Source organism: Xiphophorus maculatus, chromosome 11 (genome assembly GCF_002775205.1).
Source record: "Xiphophorus maculatus strain JP 163 A chromosome 11, X_maculatus-5.0-male, whole genome shotgun sequence".
Lineage (NCBI taxonomy): Eukaryota > Metazoa > Chordata > Actinopteri > Cyprinodontiformes > Poeciliidae > Xiphophorus > Xiphophorus maculatus.
In genome coordinates this window covers 21,170,037-21,189,091 of record NC_036453.1, presented here as the reverse complement: position 1 = coordinate 21,189,091, position 19,055 = coordinate 21,170,037, and the positions used below count along the sequence as shown (strand labels likewise).

Below are 19,055 nucleotides of genomic sequence, written 5' to 3'. Positions count from 1 at the left end.
TGACAATGCTTTTATTATTTTTTAACAACAAAAAAATCTGTGTGCATTTGCATTTAGCCCCTTTTGATTTGATACCCCTAATTAAAATCCATAGCAGCAAATTGCCAGCAAAAGTCCCTTGATTGGTAAAAAGAGTTCAATTTAATTCTAGCAGCTCTATGAAGGCTTTAGAGGTTTGTTAAAGATCACAAGTCAACAACAGGATCATGAAGACTAAAGACCATAGTAGACGGATCACGGAGAAAATTTTGCAAAAGTCTAAATTAGGGTTAGCTTATAAAAGAATTGCAACCTTGGAGTCTCATGGAGTATTGTTTATTCAATCATCAGAAAGTGGGAAAGGTGTCGCACAACTGCAAAACCTATCTTAGCTTGGTTCTCCAACTTATCCAACACAGAGAGCTTCAAAGAAACAGCTAAAAGGTTCAAGGTAACCGTTGAGAAGCTGCAGAGCTCCACAGCTCAGAAGTACCTGTCGACTTGATTGCACTCCACAAATCTCGCCCTTATGGAAGAACGTCAATAAGAATGCCACTGTTGAAATGAAGCCACAGAAAGTCCTGTTTGCAAAGATGTGGAAAAAGTTTCTAAATTGAACTTTTTGACCTACATGCATACATTCTGTTAGAATCAAAGTGAAAGTCTGAGCTGAAACCCAAATACTCTGATGTTGACAGACTCTATCCATCCAATATAACTGAGCCATGCATTTTGAAAATGGAGATGTAGATGTGCAAACCCAGTAAGAATGTAACCCCCTCCTCTTAAAAATTAAAGACCCAGTTCCAGCAAATGGTAGTTTCACGATTGGTTAAATGCAAGAGATTTTTATTTTCAAAAAATTGTAATGTATTATCTTCTTTCTTCTTTATTATTGTCTGCTTTGTGTTGGTGCATCAGGTATAATCCCTATTAAAGGAATAAAGTTTTTGGTAGTACGAAAATGTAAATAAATAAAAAGCGGTATGAATGTTTTAATAAACACGATCTACGTCCAGACAGATTCTTCACCGTTTGCAAAACCTTTGACCGTCTGCTACCTTTGAAACTTCTCGCTATCCTTTGATGTCTTAATTAGCAAGCATTATAATTTAAAGTAGAGAGACCTTCTAGGGAATAAACTACTGTCATTGACTGTAATCTGTGTTGAGTAAGATGTGGACCCCAGGGAACAGGTTGTAATGATCCACTAGAAAAAGGAACAGGAGTGGGAGTTCAATGACTCATTAGCCTTTTCCAGTCCATGCAGAGGGGACCTATAAAAAGTCATACCTTTCTTTTACAGTCACTTGATCTAGTCTAAATAGTATATTTACAATTTGTAAAAAGATGTCCAGAAGGTAAAATCAGTTGGTTAAAAAAAAAAAAAAAAACTTACAATTTTTAACCTTTGGAGAAAAACACAACATGAAATTACTTTGTGCTATTTTAGATATTTTTAACAAAAGTACTTGGTAATTAAGCTTCAAGCTACTGTAAATTTATCTAGAGCATCTTCCTATAGACACCGTTTTCATCTCAGCAACTTCCAAAGCCGTTTCATATTTCCAAAACTACAAAGGTTACACGGTCGTTGTCATCCTCACCGATTTGCAAAACAAAATATGATTTAGTAATTGGTGGATGTGCGCTGAAATCCGAACGTGACGGCGGTGAGAAGGCCCTAGCAACAGAGAGAGGATGAAGGAAGCACGAGAGTAGGAGGGGAGGGGGAAAGATGCAGAACATCAATAAATAATGGCCCCGCTGAGGAGGTGGAAATATGGGCCTCGTTATCTTTGCACCGACGCCTTCATTTGCATGTGAGAAAATGAGGCTGCCTCTAACTCACACTCGCTGCATGCACACCTTTGGACCCACAAAGGCTACAGTATATGCTCTATTTATAGACAATGTCATGCTTTTATTTTTTATTTCTCATTTTCTCTCTTACACACATTTATACTTGTAATATCTCCCATTTACCTTCCCCTACTTTAAAATTCCTTCTTGCAGCAGGTTACTACTGTTATGTCACCGCTTGGCTGCCATTTTGTTGACTACATAAAAAAACAAAACAAAAATATCAGTTCGAGTAATGAATCTCAACACTACGGATAATCTCTGTATGTGAACACAGAGTAGGTCCTGGACAAACACCAGCTAGAGCAGGTGGATCCTACATAAATGCTCCAGTTGTAACTGGTCTGCAGATTAGACTTTATTCATTTGATTAATTCCAAATTGAGGCCCAATTTAAGGCAAAATGAGCATGTGTGTCATTTTATTTTTGAATCTTTTGAATTTATTCCTATCAAACATGCTAAATCATTCATAATGCTAGCAGCACTTTGGTCCTGTGGGTGCTTAAAAATGCCCTATAAATAAAGCTGGTCCAATATGATCAACATGTCACCTTCCTAAAGCATTTTAGGAAGGTGAACAGCAAAGTTGAAACATATTTTTCATGGAAAACAAGTGAGAAAATTGCAACAAATATGAATTTATCCAAAAGTTTAGCTATTATTATGGCATTATGAAACACTTCTGGGTATTCTAGAGCAGGGGCTGGAATTAGGAGGCTGAAATAGTAGCTCCCATCTGGCGCCCATCTGCATGGAGGAAACATGAGCAATTTTGCTTATCTTTTTTCCATGAATGCATCTCACTGAAGCTGACCAAACTCTGGCGAGATCCAACAATGTCGACTTCCTTAAGGCAACGCGGCTGCTTTCAAAGAGCTTCTTTAGGACTGAAAAGATTTTTTAAAGACTCATCTTGTTGTTGACAAATTGTTTAAGTCTGAGAGTCCCTGGGAGCTGCTTTGGTCATTTGTGAGTCTTTCTTTAGGGGTTTAAGATTTGTGAAGTAAAGTTTTGACCACATAGTCGCATGCATTGTGTTATTTTATTAAGATTAGTGTCAGTTTTAGACAGCCTAGATAGTAATGGCATTGCTTTGTGAGATTTAATTATTTCACAACATTTGAGGAGCTTTCTTCCTCATGGAAAAATCTAAAGATTTCAGGAGAAGAATTTTAGACCTGAAGATGCTACGTCCATCTGTTCAAACAAGAAATAAATATTATGTTAATGTCCAGCCATCGTATCATTCCTGCAAACTTGACACCATTCCACCTGTGAAGGACGGAGGAAGCAGCATTATGCTGTGTGGGTGTTTTACTCCAGGGGGGATTAGTGCAGTTTATTAAAGAAGGAAAATAATAACTTCTCAAGGCATCATCCAGGATGTTGAAATTGGGACACAAATTGCCTTGCATAAATAAGTCAGATTTTTATGAAATACACATAAAGCCCCGATCTTAGTCCCTTTGTAGGTACAGCCTATAAAACTTGTGAGTAAGACAGCCTACAATCCTGAGCCAGTCTAGTTCTGTCAGGGGGAATGGGTCAAACTTCCAGCAAACTACTTGTGGGAAGGTAGCCAGAAGCATTTAGCAAATCAACACAATTCTGTCCGCTGTAAATTCCCTAAATCTTGAAAAGTCAAGGCCGCGACCAGAACATCCTCTTCCACGTTTGCTGTGCATTCTGTGGATTCTCTTCTGCAGAGGCTTTATGCTATTGAGAGTAAATTACACAGCTACCAGTTAGGTGACTTGTGAAGTTTTTTAATTGCACTGGATTTTATTTATGGCATCAGACTAATACAAATCCAGACTTTCAGATGCATTGGTTTTAGAGGTTGTTGGGTCTTTTGGCTTTCCAGATCAAGTGAACGATGTTGGTGAATGAGGTATTTTCCTTGCTGTTCAGTAAACACAAAGTTACTCACATTTTCAAGATTTTTATATTCACATTTTGCTGCACCTGCATGTGCAACTGTCTGCGTGTGTGGGCGTGTCCGTGTGTGTGTGATGCATGCTGCCTCCCTTTCTCATTATCCAGTCAAGTCAACATGAATAAAAACTGAAGGAGCACCGTGATTTCAGATTTAGTAATTAATATTTTACTCTGTCTGACACTGTGCTTAGAGACTGAGAGCTAGCATAAGCGAGAGAGATAAAAGAGGTGAGACAGATGATATGAGAGTTCACACAAAGACGGGGTCAGCGGGAGTCAACTCAAGACGGATTCTGTGAGCAAACCACTTGGTCAGGACGGACAGCGAGTGAGAGAGATTATGTGACACGAGTTGTGTAATCAGCATTGTTTCAGAAGCTGCAGATGGGATGAATTGAGCCTCGCTGCAGAGGACCTGGGGACCGAGACAAAAAGTGTGGCTTTGACAGATCCAGCTGACTCCCCCCTTTTTCTCCTGCAACCTCTCTCTCCCTTCCTGTGTCAGAGTGTTGTGACAGGCATGTCTTCGGTGTTGTGGGAGTAGCAGCCTTAAAGTGCTCATTATCCTGTAAGGCTTCATTCTGGGGGGCAAACAAAGGCTGCTGTGAAATTGCAGCCTGTGCCTCCTCTAAGGTCATGATGTTGTGAGAGGAAACACATACACAGTCCTTAACTGCCACCTCCACCACATCTCCTCAGCCTCCTGACTGACAAACACAGGAATTTTAGATCAAATATTGATACTTATGAGCATACTTACATACACATGGGCACAGACCAGCTGCTAGCAGACGGATGCTAAAAAGCGCAGGTGATATGTAATGTTTGCAAATTAAAACCGAGTGCATTAAATCCATTTTGAAACCTGTCACTCTCAATTTGTTATTTATTATACCATAACTTTATTAATAAGGGACTCTTTTAATCAAGTTTTTCTTGAGTGAAACTTACGTTGCATGAAGACTGAGGAAGAAATGATGGAGGAGTGTGGCGGAGTTTAAAGATGACTGGAACTGCTGTGTTTTTTAAGTAAACATTAGAAAATGTGCACTTTAAAAATTGCTAGGTTAAAAACAATTAAGTCAGTCCTCGTCAAAAATGGGCCGATCATCATTAACAGGACTGAGTTATACTGGCTTAGATTTTCAACCCCTAAATGTTAAAGATGACGTCACAAATGCTGATGTTGGGCATGATGGGCAGATCTCGTTGTTACATTTACTTCTCTTCCTTCTTAATCACAAGTAGAAAAATCCCATCTTTGAGTTTAGAGAGCCTTCTTGCCATCACCCTAATCTTTAACTTCCACCACAAATTTTCTATTAGATTCAAGTCAGGATTCTGGTTAGGTCACTCGAAAGCTTTAATATTACTACCAGTGAGAAGAAGCATGTTGGTAAAAATGAAAAGACTTCTTTGTCACTGAATTTTCCAGGTCTGTGAATAGTTTTGGGAACCATGGAAACATAAAAATCTTTTAATTTTCTTTATTTTAAAGCAGAAAAGCAACTACGACATAAGTGCAGTTATAATAATATATTGATTATTTTTTAAATACAAGAATTTATCAGTTTTTTGCAGGTTATTGAACTTTACATGATAATGTTATTCCCTCATCAAAAACATACCTAGAGTGTTACTTTGATTCTGTCATGCATGTTTGAGGATCCCGTGGCAACCGTTGGGCGGTGCCGTAATGTTTGCTCTCATATTGCTCCATGGAGCTTCAGTCCCCAGTAGTTCCTCTAGACTAGTGGCAGCAGCAACTAGCAAACACCTGGTGGACCTGAACTCATTATATGAACAACTTCTCAGTCCAACGCTCCAAGAATGGTTGTAAATGGCATAATAAGAAGCATTGTTGTGATGACGTTCTGAAAGGGGAGTTTCAGAAAGAAATAACTTAAGTCTATACAGTTATTTTAATAAGAGGACAAGATATGGACCTAGTCTATAGGATTGATAATCTTAAATGACTTCTGTATTGATCTAGGACAGAAGGCACAGAGGATGTCACTGGGGGACAGTCTACCTCCCTGTAGGTTCATGTTATCATGTGGTTTCCTGTGTGTTCCTGTGTGAACTTAGGCCTTATTAACTTACAGATGCCTATGCAAAGCAAACATCTGTAAACTAATTGTTAGTGGGTTTATTTTGTTGTTTGTAAAAGGCTCAGTGGAGTCTAATGAAAAACGAATCTAAACGTTTTTGTAACACTGAAACACACAGTCATGAAAAAAAACATTATTTGCAGTGGAAAATGGAAATATGAGGAAAAGTCATTGTTTTGCCCCAAGTTATTGAATAGTGGAGAAACCTTTTGAGCCAAGGCACTAAGTCAAAACCTCATATGGTTTACATAAAAACAAATTACAACTGAATGGAAAATGAGAAGAGGCAGCTTTGTCACTTGAAAATCTGTTCAGCATTTCATCTGTTGTATTACATTAGTTATTGTGGTATTACGCAGAAGAGTAGGGGTTATGTATTGCGAGAGACTATTTGTTTTGTTCAAGTGACCGAAGTTTGTCCTCCAGGTCTTGACCGAGTGCCAGGTTGTTGGAGGCGACATCATTAGGCAGGTAGAGACAACTGTTCAGGCAGCTGTTAGCTCTCAGTGCAACACGCTTTAGCAATAAGCGCAACGTATTTGTTCCACAGTCAGAATGCACAGGGGACTGGGATAGTATGTTTTATATTATACCGGATGTTTATAAAGAAACTAATCACAGCAAACATGGCTCCCTATTAGTATCGCCTCTACATCCATAGCTTGCAAAAGCCATGACATCATCTTCTGGGCTTTCCAAAATTGTTTCGGTGCATTGAACTCTTAGTCAGTATAAGCTTTTGTCATGTAGAGACAGTGTTATGTATTGTTGTATGCTGTTTAGTTTGTGTTTAAATGAGAATGCATTAATTTGTGGTCATCACTTCTTCATTGTGGATATGTTCTCTTTAGGTAACAGGTTCTCCCTGACCTCCTTTGGAGCTCTTTACATCTCTGATGTTCAGAAAGAGGATGCCCTCTCCACATACCGCTGCATCACCAAGCATAAGTACAGTGGTGAGACGCGGCAAAGCAACGGAGCCAGGCTGTCAGTAATGGGTGAGCACCCGTTTTTTGTTTTTTTTTTAAATAAATTTTACTTCCGTTTTGATTTGTTTCCTCTTTTAGCTCATAAGTAATTGTAACAGAACCTCTTCCCTCAGACCCAAGTGAGTCCTCGCCCACCATCTTGGACAGTTTCCAAGCCGGGGAGGTGTACGCCGGCCAGAGCATCGAGCTTCCCTGCATAGCGGGCGGCTACCCAAGCCCCACCGTGCGCTGGCTGAAAGATGGTCGGCCGCTGCCCTCAGACGCCCGCTGGACCCGGCGCTTGACTGGGCTGACCATCAGCGACCTGAGGCAGGAGGACAGCGGCAGCTACGCCTGCGAGGTCACCAACAGTTTTGGCTCCAAGGAGGTGTCTGGACAGCTTCACGTAATAGGTGTGTGACACACACACACTCGGCGACAAATAACCTGACAGTTTCTCACCGTGTCTTTTGAGTGAATCATCCTGGCAGAGGGACACATTTCTGAGCTGTCTCCTTTTTGGTTTGAGGCACGACTCTCCAGCGGTCACACTTCGAGTGTGTCGGTAACAAATGTATGTGAGCTGCTTGATGCCCCATCGTATCAGCCCTCAAAAAGAGAGACAGGGGCAGTAAATTGTGGAGTGTGACTCCATAACACAGCTGCCAGCACCATTCACCATCACACACACACTGAAGCTGAGGAAGATAGAAAAGAAGACAAGGGGTCACAGAAGGGACAATCAGATGTCCAGACAGTGTAGGAATGACATTATCTACGATGTAATAACAGGATAATAAGAGCAGGTTAGATCAATGCACGCTGTGAGAAGTATACAAAGAAACAAAGGCAGGAAGGCGAGACAGAGGGAGAGAATGGAAAGGCAGTAGGCTTTGCCAGTGGGCACATCATGGCAGCACACTCTGTGACTCTGACAGGGTGAGAGGGGGGGTTGGGAGACGCAGCGATGCCCCCCAGCATACACCACCAGCTGCCTTATTGCTCACTGACATTTACACACACACACACGCCTTCACGCACTCTCCTTTACACACAGGCACACTTATAAACACACAAGTGGACAGAGATGTGAAGAGATATCTCCAGCTGCTTTTTTAATGAGTGTGTCGAACTGATTGAGTCACCACTGCTGATTGTGCCCTCTCTAACCGTAAACACCTACTGTACGTTTAAATCAGCGTGTCATCATGCTAGTCTAGTGTAACAGTTTCAGAGTGATGTTTTTAAATTTAAAATATGTTTAATTTTTAGTAGAGGCCCTGACCAGAGATTTTGTAGCTCATTTTTTGTTTGTAATGCTCTGACCTGCTCATACCTTATCAGCAGACTACAATTTATATTTTCTACTTTCCAGATAAATAATATAGTTAGCCATCCTATTAATAAAATAAAATGTTTTCTTAAAAATAACTCAAAGTTTCAGTGCTGTATCACTCTGCATGACAAAAACTTTCTCCATGTTATGGTATAGAGTAGCGTTTCTCAACGGGGGCGTTCAGGGAGCGCTGGTGGAAATTCATACAAATTGAGAGATTCCTTTGGGGGGGCGTTTGCTCCAAGGTCAACTTTGGACCTTATATGCACAACAATACCAGTTTAAACTTTGAGCAACTAGCTAAAAGGGTGTTGTGTAACATCAAAACATGCATGGCTGCAACTGTATCGATGGCAGCTCTTCTTCTCTTCAGTGTTTGTAGCTTCTTGGCGCAGCTCCGTTCTCCTGCTACTGGTAGCTTCACCGCTTCAGTTCAGCATTACACCGGCTGATGACGTTGCTCTGATTCACTTGTTTGGTGTCTGACTTTCAAATATTTTGTTTTATTGAGGACTTTTGTACATATGTCTTGGCAGTGCTGTGATCATGTCAAAGCAGCAACTTATATTAAAAGTGTTTTATTGTCCGTCTGGATGCTGCCCGCTTCCATGGAAGGACAACAGAATATCGCTCCTTTGTAATTACTAAAATCATGATACACTTACTGTATCCCTCAGAAAAATGAACCAATTTAAATAAAGAAATCCCTCCATGGGTGATTCCACGATAATATAAAATGTTCATTTTATACATTTAACATCGGTGCTGAAAGTGATCCGGTATGAAATGGTAGTACCACAGTACGTTTGAATTTAAATCATCAAAATACCGGGATTTTTCCCGTTGTTTTAAAAGGTTTACCTTAGTCTGCTTTTCTCCATCGATACGCTTCCCGACCACTCCGCACCGTAGGAGGTTAAAAAAAGAGAAAAAGACACGCACATTGCACAAAACTCTGAAACAGGAGAACCGAGAAGTAGAACGGAGCAACAAGCTAACTAGATTTGAATCAGGATCAGCGAATCCGGCGGTTAACAATGAAAAATCACTATGAGAGGCAAATCAGGTGAAACACATGATGATTAGGCGGTGGCGGCGGCGCAGCAGGTGATGAGTGAAGATTACTGGTGGTGAGCGACCGAGCGTCAATACAACTGATAAAATAAATCTAGCAACAGGAAAGAAACTAAAGAGGACATAACAAACCAAGAGAGGATAATACTAGTGAAAGAAAATTAAATGGAAATGAACGAAGAACAAAATGCAAGAAAAAAACTAAGAAACCAAAGTAAATACAGATGAATAAACTGGTATGGCAAGACCTTTCGAGCAATAATTAGTAGAGAGTACTGTATGGCAAGAACAAACAGACAGTATTTTCCAGATAAAAGGTAAAACAATATTGTTGAAGTGCCATGGGTTTGGTGAGACCACATCTAGCACTAAGAAGAAAATTATTTTACAGACCATATCAGTAGGAAACCTAGAACTTATTTATGTTTTTAATTAGTTTTGATATATTTATTTCTTCAATATTAGTTTTCATATCCGTGTTAATATCACGAGGCTGTTCAGTGACTCCATGACTCTTTAATTCTGACTCTTTAGGATTTGATTAAGAACCAGCTTTGTTCTTTGTAATTTCTGTCCAGTAAAACTATTAACTATTTATATAGAAAGGTCTATATAAAGATATAATCCATGTTTCTGTCCCATATTTGTGTGGCATTAAAGATCTGGAAGTTTTAGTTTTCCACTGAATGCACTGATTTGCACAGTAAATGCCATGTGGGTGAAATTTTGTGAATGATACTCTGAAGAGCCATTTTCCTGAAGGCAGCACAGAGCTGCACCACCAGAAACACTGAAGAGAAGAGTTATGACTGATATTGTTGCAGTTCTACCCGTGTTTTAATGTGCCAGAGCATTGTCGTTTTGGAAATAGATGAAAGTTTAAACTTGTATTGTTGAACATCTTTCATCTGGTCATTTTGTGCAAAATTTAGCAACTAACATCAGCAAATGGCACAGAACAAGAATATTTCTTTCCACTCTGATTGGCTACTGTTAGGTCTATCGATTTTAAGTTGAATGTTCTTAGCATTTTTCGTAGACGCCTGTAAAAATAATTTCTATTCCCATGGCTTTTTTGTTCTCTGGGAAATTATTTTTGATGATAAATACAGAAACAACCATAAAAATCAAAACATCAACAATAGTGATAGTAATATTATTAATACAATAATATTCAGTGAAAGGTAGCCTACAAATTCTGTGATGGGGGGGGCGACCTGGATAATGGACAGGGGGGCGCTGGCCCAAAAAAGGTTGAGAAACACTGGTATAGAGGTAACTACCAATAAAACGCAAGTAAAAGAATGACATATTTTATTGACTTTTTTTCCAGAAAGATTGGGAATAGCAGACTTTTTCTTTTTGTTTCACGTATGAAAAAATATATTGTGTATATTATTATTGTTGTGTGTCTGAGAGAGAGAGAAAATGAGAAAGAAACACACAAACTTTGGAAATATTTCCAATCAAAGACAAAATTATTTTGTTCTGAGCGGTCTCTAGCATTAGCATTAGAGTTAACGTTCAGCGTTACTACTCGTGAAGACAGATGCTGACCTGACCCATATTTCCTAAAAGAGCATATTAAATGACAGAAGAATACACCTCAGTGATTGCAAATGCATCAGATTTAAATTTTTTGCAACTGGCCAATCCCTTTTCAGGGTCGTTCAGGTGTAAAATTGGTAAATCTTCCAATTTCGTATCACATAGAAAAACCTTTTTTGTGTGTGTGAAAAATTTAATTAATATTTGTACTAAGTTTACTAGCACTCATAAAAATGAACATTTAAGAACTGTAATGTATGTATTGTCTTAATCGATTGGTTGTGTCATAATCAATTGGTTGATAGTGTTTAGACTTGCTATAAAGAAAACATAAAAGATACAACAAAAAGAAATAGCTTTATTGTTCTGCTTTGCATGTCTGATCATACCTTCAGGCAGTTCAATCTGTCATCACATGCTTTTTTTTTTTTTCAGATCCACTGCGAGTGACGCTGTCTCCCAAGAACCTGAAAACAGGCATCAGCAGCACCCTGTTCTTCACCTGCACTGTGGAGGGTTCTCCAGAATACACCATCAGCTGGTACAGGAACACTGAGCCTATTGTTCCCGACCAGCACATTTTCATACAGGGACAACACAACGACACGCTGCAGATCACTGCAGCTCAGAAGTTCCACTCTGGAGCCTACCAATGCTTTGCTTCCCGAAAGGGCCACACAGCTCAGGACTTTTCCATTATTCTCTTAGAGGGTGCGTGGACAAAGGCCGTCAGGATACGTAATAAGAAGAGATGTCTACAAAATGAATTGGTTTTAATCACGGCTTTATTCCATCTCCATTTTTCCTCTCTGTCCGCTCTCAGACGGTACTCCTCGTATTGTGTCTTCCTTCAGCGAGCGGGTGGTGAACCCCGGCGAGCCTTTCTCCCTCATGTGTTCTGCCAAAGGAGCCCCACCGCCCTCTATCACCTGGACTCTAGACGATGAGCCCGTGGTGCGAGATTCTACCTACAAGACCAGCCAGTACACCCTGTCCGACGGCCTGACCGTGTCTCACGTCAACGTCAGCAGTCCACTCATTCGAGACGGGGGAGTGTATCGTTGCGTCGCACGAAACTCGGCCGGTAGCGCCGAGTACCAAGCGCGCATAAACGTAAGAGGTGCCTGTCTGCTTTTCAATATAAATGCACTCACACCTGACTCTATACAAACATGCAGGGCTTAGATCAAAGCAAATATCATTATCTATCTATCTATCTATCTATCTATCTATCTATCTATCTATCTATCTATCTATCTATCTATCTATCTATCTATCTATCTATCTATCTATCTATCTATCTATCTATCTATCTATCTATCTATCTATCTATCTATCTATCTATCTATCTATCTATCTATCTATCTATCTATCTATCTATCTATCTATCTATCTATCTATCTATCTATCTATCTATCTATCAAAAACTAAGTCCACCCTTGCTGCCTTCCTAATATTTAAAGGGAAAGGAGAAAGCATTTGTGTTTTACTGCAGTGCTAAGGCCGGAAGACACTAGCAGACGTTAAGGAAGCAACTGTTGCTCTTCAACAACCTGAGAAAGGTTATGAGATCATTTAAGAACATTTTTAAATCCAACCTTTTAAGTCTTCCCAGTCAGAGTAAATTCTCTCCAAAATAAGATGCTCAGATCAATTAAAAAAAACAAAAAACAAAACTGGAGCTTGAGGAACATGTTGCCTGTAAAAGCTTATGTCACCACATTTAGAGAAAGACTGAACAAGCTTGGCTTTTTTGTTAGGATTACCAGGCGAGACCCTTTTCCCTCCAAAAAGATTATGGGAAAATATACGTGAAAATATACTCGAGTTGCCACAGGAAGAATGCACAGCTCCATATTTGGCGAAAAACAAGCTCAACACTTCGACACAAACTCACTATACCAACTGGTGGTGGTGCAGTGATGATGTTGGCTTACTTTGCAGTGAAAAAAGACTGTTGCATTCAACGAAACATATTGATGGGCCTGAAGGAAAGATGTATAAACACATTTGTTCTAATTTCAATATACTGAAGAGCAACAGAGGAGAAAGTCTACAAAAAACTACTTAACATGCAAGGGGTGTACTTAGTTTTTCTATAACTGTCAATGCAGTCATGGAAGCACTCTTTTTTTCCTGTGACTGTATCTACACTATGTTGCCAAAAGTTGCTCAACCATATAATCATTGAATTTGGTGTTTTAATCATGTCCATGGCCACAGCTGTATAAAAGCCAGTCAGCACATCAGACTGATTCTACAAACGTTTGTGAAAGAATAGAGTTCAGCGACTTTCAGCATAGCATCAATGTTGGACGCCACTTTTGGAACAAGTCCATACAACACCGCTGTTGGTGGTATGATAGAAAAGTGGAATTGACTGGAAACAACAGAAACCTGGACATCTGAAATGTGCTGGGGTTCATAGTGGTCAGAGGTCGCCAACTTTCTGTAGGCTCAATTGCTTCAAAAATGTTTGTGGCCTTCAGATTAGCTCAAGGATTGTTCCAACATGACTACACACCAGTACAATAGCAAGGTCAGTAAAGATCAGTTTTGACTTACCTGTTCACACTCCTGACTTCAACAAGACAGAATAAGTTTGGGATGGATTGTGGAGGAGATGGCAAGCTCTCTTTTCCAGCATCAGTGTCTGACCTCACAAATGCATTTTCACACTCCCAAACCTTGTGAAAAGCTACCAAAGAATTGAAACTGATATAGCTGGGGAGGATGTGTGGTATCATCTTAAACCCTAAAAAATGGCACTCAAGTTCACATGTGCCGCATGGGATGACAGATGAGCAAATTTCTTTGGCAATATTGTGTATCTATCAAACAAATGTAGCTAGCTAGTTAGTTTTCTGTCTGTATTTACTCATTTAGATACATTTTAAATCTGCTTAGGGTAATTAGATATTAACAAATATCCTCAGTCAGATTTTAGCAATGGGGGCATAACTAACCTTCCTCTCCACTTGTCAATTTGCCCCAATCACTCCATTCCTCAACTTTTATCTCTTCACCTTTCGTCCCCATTGGCTGCCCCTATGACCTCCGTCACCTCATCCGCCCTGTTCTCCTACTTTCGCGTCTGTCCCTGTGTCCTCCCTCCATCCCCTCCCTCTCTTCCCCGTGTCTCCAGGTCCGCCTCGAATAAGACCCATGCGAGATATCACAGCGGTGGCAGGCAGAAACACATATATAACATGCCGCGTGATTGGCTACCCGTACTACTCGATCAAGTGGCTGAAGGACGGCATGCAGCTGCCTGATAATCATCGTCAAGTGGTGTTTGAGAATGGCACCCTGAGGCTTACGGACGTGCAGAAGGGCGCCGACGAAGGGACCTACTTGTGTAGCGTTCTGATCCAGCCCCAAGTGTCAATCAACCAGACGGTCCATGTAACGGTTAAAGGTAAGAGTGAGGAGAAAATAGCGAAAATTATAAAAGTATCCAATTGCAACATCTGAAAAAAGCCTACTGAAAGCAATGTTTAATTGTAGAACATGCTGTTTAGTGCACTTATTTACCCTTCATGGAAGTAAATAAGAATGGCAGAGGATCTGTGTAGCTCTGTATCGCATCATAGATTCTTTTTAAATAGAAATCTCTGGATATCTGCCAGAAAACTCAAAATTGATCATCACTGGTACTTTTCAACATGATAGCGATCCAAAACAAATGGCCAAAAATTGTTCACCAAAAAGTCACCAACCTCTCAGTCTTCTGAGCTAAATCCTATAGAAAACCTGTGGAATGATCTACAGAGAAGAGAGCAGAAGATCACACCCAGGACTGTGGATAATCTATTCTAAAGACTGTACAAAAAAGAAATAAGTTTTATTTGCAAAATATAATTGTACAACTTATTTTAACAACTATTAGTCGGTTCTCTGCATATTTGTACACAAATCAAGAGATAGATTTTTAAATTTCCTTTTCATTTGATCACCATGGATACGTCACAGTTCAAGAATCTCTGGGATTGGTCTGATTGTAATAAACTCAGACTAATTATGGCACATGCAATATTCCAACTTGCAACGATGGCATTATTTTTGATGCAGATCAGTAGTGTTTGCTGGTGTTCTTTTGTAAATTTTGGATGTTTGCGTCTTTATTTTGTTCAGCTTGACAGTCGGCTAACGATGGTAGCGCGGCAGCTGCAGAGGTGTTTAAGGGTGTGTGCGTGTGCCTGAGTGTGTCTCTGATTTAATTAGATGAATAATAATGAAGCCTAGATTAAATCCCCCAGATGTCTCAGCTGTAGTACCCCAACCTCAACCTCCATTGCTATGGCAACGGGATGACTTCCCCCAGCCAATTGGACTCAAACCAGAGCAGCTATTATGGGCTGCAGGAGACGGGGGAGCTAAAGGGAGGGTGGCAGCAAAGAAGGAACCCACTGGCCAATGACCTTCTCTATCTCTTTCAGCATTGCTCCAGATGGCCACACTGCCACCCTTAGACATCTATCGCTGCCTTTATTCCTCTGATTCCATGTGCTCTTCCTGTCTCTCCCAGTGCCGCCGCTCATCCAGCCCTTCGACATCCCCTCTACCTCAGTGGGGAAGCTCATGTACATCGCCTGCGTGGTGTCGTCTGGGGACATGCCCATACGCATCACCTGGCACAAAGACGGCCAGCTCATAGTGCCAGGCTCTGCCTCTGGCGTCGCAATCGAGACCAAAGAGTTCATGAGTTCCCTGCAGATCTCCAAGGTGACACTGAAGCACAACGGGAACTACACCTGCATCGCCAGCAACGCCGCAGCCACCGTCAGCTGGGAGAGACAGCTGATTGTCACCGGTGAGGCACTGAGCGAGGCATGGGTTGCCTCAAACATGCAAAGGAAGCTGACAGAGGGGGGCGATTGTTTCACCTTCTCTTCCTTTTCTGTCTGGCTTCCAGTGCCGCCACGTTTTGTGGTTCAGCCCAACAACCAGGACTGCATTTATGGAAAAGCAGGCGTTCTGAACTGCTCGGTGGAGGGTTATCCACCTCCAAAAGTTATGTGGAAACACGCCAAAGGTAAAACGAGCCGTCACCTACTCCCACAAACAGAAACAACTGAAGGTTTCGACACGCTTTTCTGTATGCTCTGTGATTTCATCTGCAGGTGTTGGAAACCCACAGCAGTACCACCCCGTCCCCCTCACCGGCCGCATCCAGATCATGTCGAACGGCTCCCTGCTTATCCGGCATGTCCTTGAGGATGACAGAGGGTACTACCTCTGTCAGGCCTCCAACGGCGTTGGCTCAGACATCAGTAAAAGCATGATCCTCACTGTCAAGAGTGAGTGCCAGTCAGATCTTCCATTGGCTCAAGTACTTTTTTAACCACATCTCCTGGATTGTAACAGAGATCAGTCTTGTAAGATGCACTCGCGCCCCAGGCTATTTTGGCCTGCACTGAACACGGCAAAATCTTGTCTCTGTCCTGCGCACCCCTAACCGGGGGCATCTTGGTTATTGATTTTTGTGTTTCAGCTGTCAGTTTGCGTACCACTCAATGTTTTGCGAGGAAAAGAGTCTGCTGAATTAGTGATAAAAACAAAACCACAGGATCCCCCGTTGAATCAATAATCCACAAGTAAGCAAGAGAGGAGAAGGAAAGAGCAGAAATCTTGGAGAAGACGAGGATGAAATAGGGAAATAGGGTGTGATGTAAGGGAGCCGCTGAGGCTTGAAGCGTGAAATGACAACAGGGAACGTAGAGGCAGAATAGCGATATCCATACATCTGTATTATAGCCACAGTTTCCAATACCACAGCCCCATTCCCTCATCTCATTACTCCATATAAAACTATTCATTACTGTGACACATGTCTGTGGATCTGCTCAGTTCCCGCCATGATCACCAGCCACCCCAACACCACCATGGCGAGGAAGGGCCAGACCAAGGAGCTGAACTGCACAGCACGGGGCGAGCAGCCCATTATTATCCGCTGGGAGAGAGGAGACACGGTCATTGATGCAGAGAGAAACCCCCGGTACTCCATCACTATCAACAAGAAGGGAGATGAAGTCATCTCCACCCTGAAGGTAAGAATACAAAAGCTGGGCTCAACTTTAAAGCTTCTGCAACAAACTGGAGGAGGATTATTTGAAACTGTTCAAAAGCTGGATTTACAATACATTAAAATAAAAAGCGTTTATAGCTCATGAACTTTTCCACTTTTGGCCATGATTCAAACATATAATTCAGTGTATTTTAATTATTTAAATTTGGTCTCTAACTGAGCTTGTACAATTTGTTTGGGAAGCTTTAGAGATGCAGGTCGGAATATATTTTGCCCTCTACTGTGTGTCCGAGGCAGACAAGATTAACAAAAGTGTTTTTTGTCAAAAGACGACCAGGCTGTTTTAAGCAGAGTACAGAACATTACATATTGTTAAAAAAAAAACGTATCTTAACCCCAAGCTGGACCTTTTTTGTGCTGTTTTTTCCAGCTGAACCCAGCCGAGCGAGGAGATTCAGTCTTCTTCTCCTGCCACGCTATCAACTCCTATGGAGAAGGCCGAGGGCTCATCCAACTCACAGTGCAAGGTTTGTTTTTCATCATTTTCCACATCTCAATAACACTATTATTGCTGTATGTATGGATATGATTCCTTATACATATTCTGGAATTCAATGCCTATTCCTCCCCCTTTTACAGAACCACCAGATCCCCCTGAGCTGGAAGTGAGGGAGGTGAAGGACAGAAGCATGAACCTGCGCTGGATCCAAAGGTTTGACGGCAACAGCATCATCACCAGCTATGATATTGAGTACAAGAATAAATCAGGTAAAACAGCTCAGATTTGTGCCTCCGCGTGTTTATTTTATTTCTTCTTGTACAGATTTTTAAAATGCCAAAATTCTGCTCATGTTCAACAGACTCTTGGGATCACATGTACACAACCAGGAACATCTCCCCTACAAACAATCAAGCCAACATTGTGGAATTGCATCCGGCTTGCGTTTACAGCATCCGCATGTATTCGTATAACAAAATCGGACGCAGCCTCCCTAGCAAAGAGCTCACTATCAGCACTGAGGAAGCGCGTAAGTTCTTTCCACGTTTTCTGCTTGTTTGTTGTTTGGCTAAGATTTGTCAGTCCGACAATAAATTCTGCTCAAACAGCACCTGATGGGCCCCCGATGGATGTTGTCCTCCAACCGATGACGTCTCAGAGCATTCGAGTCACATGGAGGGTAAAAAACATGATTCTCCTGCATGTTAACATTGAGTCTTTTTATGAATAATCTTTGTCTATATATACAGTATATATATATATATATATATATATATTTATATACACATACATATTGTCCCTATTGTCTCTAAGTATATAGTTATACATATAGTTATTGTCTATATGTGACAAGTGTGAGGCCTGCAGCCATATATATATATATATATATATATATATATATATATAAATAATTTGTTTATTTATTTGTAAAACAGAGCTCTTTCTTACTGGATCAGCAGACTTTCCCTGCAATGTTGGAGGAAGTTGCTCTTTCTATCCAAACAACTTTTTTATGATTCAATGCATCATGTGTTTGAAGTGATTTCACACTTCATTGCTGGTAGATCTGAATGTATAATCTGGCATATGCTACTCGATAAATGGTGCACAGTAGGCTGAAATGCTCTCAGAATAGACTTAAGGAAAACAAAACCAAACCTAAATAATGCATAATTCAGAGTACGAATGTTCCCGTATTCTTTCTTCTCCAAAATAATCATCTTCTTTACTCCAAAACATCTAGGCTCCCAAGAAGGAACTGCAGAATGGGGTTATCCGAGGCTATCAGATTGGCTACAGAGAGAACGGGCCTGGCAGCAACGGCCAGTACAGCATCGTGGAGATGAAAGCAACGGGGGACAGCGAGGTGTACACCTTGGACAACCTGAAGAAGTTTGCTCAGTACGGCGTGGTCGTCCAGGCTTTCAACAGAGCTGGAACTGGGCCGTCCAGCACCGAGATCAACGCCACCACACTGGAAGACGGTATGGCCATTTGATGGTAAAATGAGGATGGAGGGAGGAGATTTTTACTGGGCAGCTGTGGAGAAGAGGATGAAAAAAGCTTTCTTTTTAAAGTGACTCATTTAAAATAGTTCTTCACTGACTCCTGCTGCCTGATTGAAAAGTAATGGTAGACACCCTGAGTGGCAGTTATTGTCTCTAAGTGTGAGGCCTGCAGCCATCTGCTAGATTGAAGATGTGTGAATA

General features: G+C 41.0%; 1 protein-coding gene across 2 annotated transcripts in view; it reads left to right on the top strand.

The window, feature by feature from the left end:
- LOC102220915 (Down syndrome cell adhesion molecule-like protein 1 homolog) overlaps positions 1-19,055 on the top strand; it is a 71,095-nt gene that overhangs the window by 34,492 nt on the left and 17,548 nt on the right. For both annotated transcript variants that reach the window (XM_023342780.1, XM_023342779.1), the window contains exons 4-17: positions 6,745-6,891; positions 6,996-7,274; positions 11,255-11,530; positions 11,643-11,939; positions 13,965-14,237; positions 15,348-15,632; positions 15,735-15,854; positions 15,943-16,119; positions 16,670-16,869; positions 17,278-17,374; positions 17,487-17,615; positions 17,708-17,875; positions 17,955-18,025; positions 18,590-18,830. In XM_023342780.1, coding sequence (XP_023198548.1) covers positions 6,745-6,891; positions 6,996-7,274; positions 11,255-11,530; positions 11,643-11,939; positions 13,965-14,237; positions 15,348-15,632; positions 15,735-15,854; positions 15,943-16,119; positions 16,670-16,869; positions 17,278-17,374; positions 17,487-17,615; positions 17,708-17,875; positions 17,955-18,025; positions 18,590-18,830 — 2,760 coding nt within the window. The remainder of the gene's footprint in view (positions 1-6,744; positions 6,892-6,995; positions 7,275-11,254; positions 11,531-11,642; positions 11,940-13,964; positions 14,238-15,347; positions 15,633-15,734; positions 15,855-15,942; positions 16,120-16,669; positions 16,870-17,277; positions 17,375-17,486; positions 17,616-17,707; positions 17,876-17,954; positions 18,026-18,589; positions 18,831-19,055) is intronic.